At 40.8% G+C, this 9,622-nt stretch overlaps 1 protein-coding gene across 1 annotated transcript; it reads left to right on the top strand.

Moving 5' to 3' along the window:
* LOC106533804 (uncharacterized) lies at nucleotides 1-4,298 on the top strand (the record flags this gene model as incomplete). The annotated part of the gene is given in 3 exon segments (XM_014030244.1): nucleotides 1-15; nucleotides 120-335; nucleotides 434-4,298. A coding segment is annotated over 1 exon segment (989 nt), but the record flags the coding sequence as incomplete, so codon positions are not given.
* Between the last annotated feature and the right edge of the window lie 5,324 nt (nucleotides 4,299-9,622).

Here is a 9,622-nt window from a genome sequence, read left to right as displayed (position 1 = left end):
GTTCTCAAGATCCAGGTGGGTTGTGTGTAAGATTATATATAAATAATATGTGTATATTATTTTTAATAATTAAGGTTTTAATATTTTTTTCTTTTTTCTTTACAAAAAATGAAAAGCAGCTTTCCGTGTGGTTCAGCCCGAACCGCTCCCATCCACAACTCCTGACCAGAACGAACCGAACCATCCGTTACCCACACAGACAGACGCGGCCCAACAGAATCCTAACCAGGCCTTCGCAGTACCGAGCCTCCGCGTCAGAAGGAGCAGATTCGAGAGAGCGCTCCGACGCAGAGCGGACCTGCGCGGGTATCTGTCGACAAGAAGAAGAAGAAGAAGTGAGTATAGTTTTTATATTTTTTCAACACTGACACGCACGCGTTTTTTTTTTAATTAGGAAAAGTTATTTATTATTTTTATTTATTTATTTTTTTAGATCATTAGTCCAGCGTCGATGAATTGAGGAGCCACTGTCTTCAAACCATCCTGCATTTAACTGAACTTTGCATAAGATTGTTTGAGCAATAAAATAGATGAAAAATGTCTAGTTTGTCAAATAATACAGTTCATACTGAAATAAATTATTTTCACGAGTTAGAACAGGCTTTGCAAAATCTTATTCAACAGAACTCTCCGTCAACCTCAGAAGCTAATGACATTTCAGTTCTAAGTCAATCATTACAAAATGATTTAAACAGCACTGAGCAGAATTCACCTCCTGGTTCACCAGATCATATACTGTAGAATCTCTAATGCAAGCATTGCATGACGAAATTGCACGACAACTGTCTGATCAGGATCGCTTCAAATCTCTTCAAATTCACAGCACAAATTTGGACCAGACTCCAATCGGTTTACTTGTTAACGATTTAAATAATTCATTATCTGAACTTAGAAACGCTACCGCTTCAGATGCTGCTGCTGATGATGAATACACTCAAAATAACACACCTGACACCACGCAATCAACGCACTCTGATTCATTCAGTATTTTAGATGATGTGTTTTTAACGTTACGAACCGCGCGCTCCCCAGAACAAGACCCAGTCTCCTCTCCCGAGGCTGCTTTATTAAACTCTGCTCCTCACAGCCACAGCGCAATCCAGCACGGTGCGGGGATTAGCGCTCATTCACCTCCCTCCTCCTCCTCCTCCTCTCCCACCCCCGGACCTTCACACGCTCCTTCGCCACCCTCCTCTCCAGGACCTTCATCCAGTCCAGATCAAAATGAAATATCTCGCGAAAGATTTAATAATTATGAAATCACGAGACGACTCTTCATTCCCCCGTCTTACGAGCCCCTGAGCCTGGCCGATTTTTACACTCAAGTCATGAATATTTTGTCAGAATTGGCTGACTGAACCGCTTCGTTAACAGAGTGGGGTGATTTTGTTCAGCTGGAGCTTTCAGGACACGGCTCGGCGCATCACACTGCTTTCGCTGTAGGAGGAGGAGATGAGCGTGAAATTTCTGAACATTTCACTGATTTTCTCGATGAATTAATCCAATCAAATGCGCAAATTGAAGCCGACGGAACGTTAGAATTTACCGTTCAAATTGTCAGAAACCAGAGAGGTGGGTCAAAACGTAAACTCAACAGGACTCTGGATGTTGAACTTTTACATAAAAAAGACAGCATCTTTATTTCGTTGAAAATCAGGAAAATAACACGTTTTTCCCTCGGTTTAGCCCACATGTCCAACCCCACGTTCACAGACTCGCAGGCTTTACAAACCGCTTTACAATGGCACGCACAGCTCGGGTTCTCAGTTCACGCACCTTGGCATTATCAGACGTAATTAAATTTGAACATTTGATAAAAAGGAAAATTGTTGTTTTTTACAGACCTTCCCCAGACGCATCGTTGACTATATTTGAAACAGACTTCTCAGACCGCAGCAGACCGGTTTTCCTGTTTTTAATGAATGAACATTTTTACGGGGTGAAAAATATAAAATGTTTCCTAGGTGTGAAAAACTTTTGCTATTTCTGCTTCACATCTTTTGAAAACCAGCACACGCATCAGTGCAAAGGTTTTTGCGGGGTGTGTAATCACACCTCGTGTGTTCTGCGCGAAGCAGAACCTGTTAAATGTGAGCAGTGTCACAGAATTTGTCGCAATGCAACCTGCTTTCAGAATCATTTGATCCCCATAGAAAGACCCACTGTTAAGAAATTTGTCAGTCAGTGTCAGCTTTACAAACATTGTCACGTTTGTAATCAGATTTACCGAATCCCTTTAACTGGGCGGTATGCCCAAAGTCACAAATGCGCTTCTCGAAAATGCTCAATCTGCTCTGAAAAGAGCAGGATGTGATGTAATTCGCGGCAATCATTCGTGTTACATTCAGCCCACCTCGCGTGATAAAGATCTCCACAATAAAATAATATTTTACGATTTTGAAACCTTTCTGAATTCAGAAAAGGTACACGTCCCGCTTCTGGTGTGCACAAAGAGCTTGTCAGGGTCCGTTTGGTGTTTGTACGAGCTGGACTGCATGAGAGACTTTCTGTTAAATTTTCGAAGGCCTCTGTACACCGGTTACACATTTATTGCACACAACGCACGTGGTTTTGATTCATACATCATACTCAGTTGCATGACAGAGCTCGGTATAATGCCGAGCATAATTATGCAAGGTTCGAAGGTTCTGTGCTTCACAGATCCTGATTACAATTTGAGATTTCAGGACAGTCTATCTTTCCTGACGATGAGACTGAGCGCTTTTCCTCAAGCGCTGGGTTTCCCCGACTGTTCAAAAGGTTATTTTCCACACACATTCTCCTCTCTCGAGCATTTAAATTACATAGGAACATTTCCGGCCGCGTCCTATTATGAAGTGGATAAAATGCCTCCAGCCCAGGTTGAAAAGTTCAACGCTTGGTACGCTGAAGCCAGTCAGAAAACATTCCATTTTGAAAAAGAGTCCATATTTTATTGTAAAAATGATGTGGACATTCTGATGAAAGGCTGTTTTAAATTTAGACAGCAGTTTTTTGACGAAACCGGCGTGGATCCGTTCAAGCAAATAACAATACCGTCCGCCTGCATCAGAGTTTATCAGAGCTACTTTCTGAAGCCTAACACTCTTGCTATTCCTAGCCCCATGGACTACATGCCTCATAAAACGTTTTCTAACGCATCCATTCAGTGGCTGGAGTGGATTGCGTACAGTAGAAAAATACATATTGCTCACGCGCTTAACGCTGGAGAGAAAAAAGTGGGAAGTACTTTGTGGATGGTTTTGCGCAGGTGGCTGAGGTGCACACGGCCTTTGAATTCCTGGGGTGTTTTTTCCACGGGTGTCCAAAATGTTTTGCACCTCAGTCCGAGTGTCCGTTAAGACGCGTTCCGTGCGAAACGATCTACGAAGCCACGAACGAGAAACTGTGCGCTTTAAAAAACGATCACAAATTAAATGTGGAAGTAATCTGGGAACACGAGTGGGAAAATATGAAAAAATCAGACCCCACACTAGGTCAGTTCCTACAGAATTACAATGCGCCCGAACCGTTACGTCCTCGCGACGCTTTACTGTATATGGGGGATGCACCTGCGCGGTCTGGCTGCTTTTCAGCGCACAGCTTGACGAAACGGTGGAATACATGGACTTCTGTTCACTGTATCCCAGTGTGAACGCTGAGGGGGTTTATCCGATAGGACACCCTAAAATAATCTACAGAGATTTTGATGAACCTGAAAACTATTTCGGGTTCATCAGAGCGACGGTAGAGCCACCGAGAAAATTGTTTTTCCCGGTCCTCCCATTTAAAACCTCGCGCGGCAAGCTGGTGTTCACTCTCTGTCGAACTTGCGCCGAGACAAACAATCAGCGCACATCCTGTTTCCACAGCCAGCAGGACAGAGCGCTCACAGGTGTCTGGACAACAGTGGAGTTTAACGCCTCCCTGGCTGCTGGCTACAGAGTGTTAAAGACTACACAGGTCTGGCATTTTGAGCAAAAGAGTGACAAACTCTTTATCAATTATATTAATCGATTTCTGAAAAACAAACAAGAAAGCAGCGGATTCCCCCCGGAAGTAACGGACGAGGAGGGTAAACAGAAATACATTCACGATTATTTCACGCACCAGGGCATTCAGCTGGGCCATGAAAAAATTCAACAGAACCCGGCGAGAAGGCATATTGCAAAATTATGTTTAAATAGCTTCTGGGGAAAGTTTGCACAAAGGAGCAATCAGACACAGACCACCATTGTGAAAGAACCCGATCAGCTGTTTGACTTTCTGTTTTCAGGAAAACATAAAGTCTCCTATTTTCACTTTCTCAACACCGAAGCGGTCCTGATCCAGTGGAGTTTTAATAAATGCTGCATTTCTCCTCCAAATAGGACAGACAATGTTTTCATTGCTGGGTTCACCACTGCGCACGTGCGTCTCAAACTGCTGAAACCTCTCCAGAAATTAGGAGCGCGAGTGTTGTATATGGACACTGACTCGCTTATTTATACCACAAAAACGGGTGAAGAAACGTTACTGGTGGGAAATTATTTAGGCGATCTTACGAGTGAACTCTCCCCAGGAGATTCAATCCAAGAATTTGCATCTACAGGTCCAAAATCGTACGCGTAAAAAACGAGACAAGAGAAAGTCGTATTACGCAGACTAGTGAATCCTGCACAAAAGTCAATTTTGACGGAATCAGTCAGCTTGTTGAGGGATTTCTGGGTAGAGATCAAAGCTGTCATGTTGAAATTCCACAACAGAGCATAACATGTGACAAGAGAGGTTTTCTGGTCAAAACTTCAAACTTTAAAAAAAACGTTCAAAGTAGTTTACGATAAATTTAGATTATTTAGTAACGGAACAACCTTGCCTTTTGGTTATTGATGTAAAAAAATGTCACTCATGCAAGTGGAACAGGTGGAATTTGACCCTAGACTCAAGACTCCATTTAGCTGCATTCTAGCAGGGCCCAGCGGATGTGGCAAATCTTTTTTTGTAAAAAACGTCTTAGAAAATTGTCAGAGTATTTTAAATAATGTGCCTGAAAATATTGTATGGGTGTACGACACATATCAGTCTATTTTTGATGATTTGATGAAAATGAATAAAAACATTAAATTTATCAAAGATTTGCCTGATTCTTTTGCAGATCCTGTATTATTTCCTTTTAATAAATCACATTTCGTGATTTTAGATGATGTTATATTCCACACAATGGATAATTTGGAAGTTGTTAAAATATTTATACAGTATCGCCATCACAGAAATATGAGTGTATTTTTTCTTACGCAAAACATTTTTCAACAGAGTAAACACAGCAGGACAATCAGTCTGAATTCAAATTACATTGTGTTATTTAAAAACCCTCGAGACAAACTGCAGGCCGCGGTCTTAGCACGACAAATGTTTCCAAAACAACAAATGTTTTTTCTAGAATGTCTTCAGAATGCCACGGCCTCCAGTGCGTAGGGGTATTTATTAATTGATTTGACACCGGCCTGTCCAGATGAGCTACGGCTCTGTACGGGGATATTTCCACGCGATAAAAATTTAGTGGTTTATATTCCCAGGAAGGCTTAAAATAAACTAGTTTATTTATTTATTTATTTTTATTCAGCATGTCTGCACGATTAAAAAGAAACGCACATTTGCTCAGAGCGCTTACGAATTCAATACCTCAAAAGAGGAGAGAGATTTTGATGCGCGGCTCCACGGATTTCATAAACTCAATTTGTGAACTAGCTCTGAACGTTCTGAAAGGCAATATTCCTCTCTCACCTGCTCAGTTTAAAACCTTAAAGAAGCGTAAAAAAAATTCATATTTTAGCTGATAAAAAATTGGAGTCAATAAAAACGAAAACTTCTCAGCACACAGAGGGGAGGATTTCTCCCGCTGCTAGTAATCGCAGCCCCGTTAATAGCTGAATTGATATCCGGTCTCGTGAAAAGATAGTTAAAACCATGTCTTTAAAACACTCTCAGAAAATGTATTTAATATCTCCACATCAGCTGGACAATTTGAGTAAACAGCCACCGCCGTTGATTCCCATCAGACAAACTGCACTGCACAATTTGGATTCGCGCATGCGTGAAATTCTGGATGATCCAGGATTAGATTTTTTATGAAAAAGCACGAAAATACGAAGCGTAGCTGCAGAAATATTTAACTCTAAACAAACAACGTCAAATGGAAAAATCTGGCACTGCCGCACTGAAGCCACACGATGGCAGCAGCGATCCATCTGTCAAAGAAACTGATCAGGTTCTGCAAGATGTTCTGAGAAATTTACCTCAACGCAATCGCAACAATGCTGAATATATTCTGAATAAATTAATTGAAGGTGACAGAGGCTGGACGTCCACAGGTGAATTTGTTTATAAAGGCAACGAGGTGAGCGGGTCGCACATTATCGATCTGGTCAAACAGTTGACACTAACCTTGAAATCTACCCATCCTCCAGTAGGGTGGGACGAGTTCTTATTTGCCTTATCTCAGGTCAATTTACCTATAACGTGTGTGACGAATACACATGTGCGAGAACAGTATAAAAGCGTTAAATCAGGTCAGAAGATGAAGAAGCGTAAAAGTAGCAGCGTCATTTTATCGCCCACCTGGACATTGAAACAGGATTCTTCTGACAGCTCTCCACCATCTCACTCTGGAGTCCGTAAATGGAAAAAAAAAGACTGGAACTTTACCGATAAGAAGAAATCTCCGACCCTCGAAAAGGCTCTCTTTTGCTTAATAGATTTCTGTAAAAAAGATGATTCGTTATGCCGAATGTTTCTGCACGTGCACAATAAAATGCTTACTTGAACTTATATAATCTCCACATGTTATTGTTATTAAATCATCTATACATATTTTTTTATTTGTGAAACATTTAGGAAATAAAAAAACAAATTTTAAAAGTTTACAATTTTTTTATTTAGGAAAGAAACATTTTTTGATACATGAAAAAAACTTACAGCTTATACCATTTTTTAAAAGTTTACATTTTATTTAGGAAACAAAACATTTTTGATACACGGGAAAAATTAAAAAACAGCTTCAATTAATTTAAAAGTTTACATTTTTATTTAGAAAAAAAAAAAACACACACTCAGAAGCAGTGACAATCTTTAAACATACCCAGAGAACAAGTTGCGTGCGTGTAACCGCCGCAATATCTGTTTTTAACACACTTTTGATATTTCTTTACAAAATGTGACACCGTAGAATCATTTTCATAAACATCCTGAGAATATTTCGCCAGCGTCTGAGCCATTGATAATCCACAACCTCTGTTTACCAAATAAAACACACAATGCTGCCCGCAAAATGACGAGTGAATGCTCTGTAGTTGTGAATTATGAAACATTATTGCCGAAGAATGAGCTTTCAGAAAATCCGTCATCTCTCATGGGTAATATTTAAATAACGGGGAAAATCCGTAGGAATCAAAGAATGTGGCTTTCCCATTCTTGTCCAGGGTTAAAGCAAGCCAATGTTCACCCGGTTTGTCGCTGGTGTGTGTATTCACAACAAAAAATGCAGGTCTTTGCGTAATTTGCGTAAACAGAGCCAGTTGATCGCAAGGCCACACCCCGAAGAAAATATCACCCAGCGTGTGTTCCAACATGTCTGCAATTTCATGATTCTTCATAGTTTTGTTTTTTCTCAGTAGAAGTCGACCATGATCTGACGTTTTGAATCAATCACCAGGATGCTGTCAAATGTGGCATACGCAATCAGCGTAACATGTGGGGCAGTGGTACTCGGAAGCGGATTTCCAGCCGCAGGGTCCTGGTTGAAGCGGGTGAGAGTACATCCAGGTCTTCGGTTGGATTAAAATTAAACATAAATAACGTGAAACCTTGATTAAAACCGGTTCGATCTAAAGAGAACGGTAAATCTTTCAGATCTCTCCCAGATGCTTGAAATAGATTGTAGAACTCTCTGAACGAATTATGATTAGCAAAATCAGGCTGAAAAGGTTTCCCAGGGATCTGCATACCGTTTTTACATAAAGAAAGGAATTCCACGTCATAATGACGAAAATTAAAAGGATTCAAATCTCTCCTTCATGTAAACGCTTCATGATGAACAAGGCCTAAAATTAAATATTTTGGATTAAGCCCTAAAAAAAGGTTTTCCTGATTACAGATTCTGGAATTCTGAGGAATGGAGAAAGATTTTATCTGCACGCGCATCAGAGGGTACAGCGCGTTACTCTTCATGAGAGCAGCAGCGTGTCCGAGGCGAACAGCAGGTGCAACTGAAACTCTTTTGATGAAAAGAGACGCACCCAGCATATTTAGTTTGAATGTAGACTGACGGGCGCACATCAAGCAAAATGCCTCGTTAGCTCTGGTAAATTTAATTTTTAAATCTACTGAGTTCAGAAGAAGTTTTTCACAGAAAAATATATCACTATGAATTGGGCCTAATAACTCGACAGTTCTTGAATTAGCAGTGATGGAATTTCTTTTTTTGAATCCTTCGTTGCGTCCTGCAGGGTCCACACTCTCGAGCGTTCCGGGCATGTCTTTGTAAAACAGACCTGCAGAAAATTGACTTTTCAGACTGCTTGATGAATAATTAATAATTGTCTCTAACATTGATCTGTATGGATGAGTTGCACTGGAATGCGAAATCAATCGATCACCCAGGGTCACATCAACCTGGCAAAACATGGTATTTAAAAGATAATTAATGGGAGCCACTTGCTCATCGTTAGGCAAATCTGTTCCATCAGCGTTCGTCACTTTAATCCGTAAATAAAGAGTGCTATTCAAATCTGTATATCGTTCAGAATCTCCAGGGATAAAAAATTCAACCGGAGACGTGTCCGTTAAAGCAGCGATCGGTAATAATTCAGAGTATGTTTTTTCCAATATAGACAATTGTGTCATTGGAGCTGTGAACAGATCCAATTCTGATAACGCACATTCTGAAGATTTTCTATGCACGAGAGTCATGATTATAATTTTTTCCTCTCTCTCATTTCTTTAAAATATATCAGATTCACGAGGCTGTTGTAGCAGGTGCGTCTTCTTCTTCTTTTTCTTGGTCTTCTTCTGCGGCTTGTTTGTTTTAACTGATTTTTTTTTCTTTTCGTGGTATCCTTCTTAACTGACCAGATTCGCTGCCCGGGAGGTCTCTTTTTTCCTCGTTTCGATAGGACCATTAATCCHGATCCATCTTGCTCTCCCAGATCCTCATCACCACTTCGAGCCCGTTTCAACCTGTTAGCGGCCCTCCAGATTACGTCAGAGGCAATCCCTCTGGCCGCTTTGCGCAGGTGTGGCTTAACGATGGAGAATCCTCTGCACATCAGAGGGGTGACAAAACGGAAAAGCCTGGAAAACAGCGAACCTATCCCTCGTCCGTAATGTACAGGAGTACCTCTGATACCTGGTAAATTACCCCCCGCCTGGGTTACATAATACTGAATAAAACGGTTAGGATCCTCCATTTGTATTTTAAGTAATTTATTTTAAAATATTTGCATTCGCAGAGCGATGTCTTGCTTACGAGGAGGATGAGATTGGTCTAAAGTGTAATTTAATWATAGCTTTACCATATACAAAGTCCACACAACGGTTCTGGGGTCTCATTTATAAAGGATTGCGTGGAAACCATACTAAAAGTGAACGTACGGCCAAAAGGCGGAAA

Source organism: Austrofundulus limnaeus, unplaced genomic scaffold (assembly GCF_001266775.1).
Source record: "Austrofundulus limnaeus strain Quisiro unplaced genomic scaffold, Austrofundulus_limnaeus-1.0 Scaffold1024, whole genome shotgun sequence".
Taxonomy (NCBI): Eukaryota; Metazoa; Chordata; class Actinopteri; order Cyprinodontiformes; family Rivulidae; genus Austrofundulus; species Austrofundulus limnaeus.
This window is presented reverse-complemented; position numbering and strand designations above follow the sequence as displayed.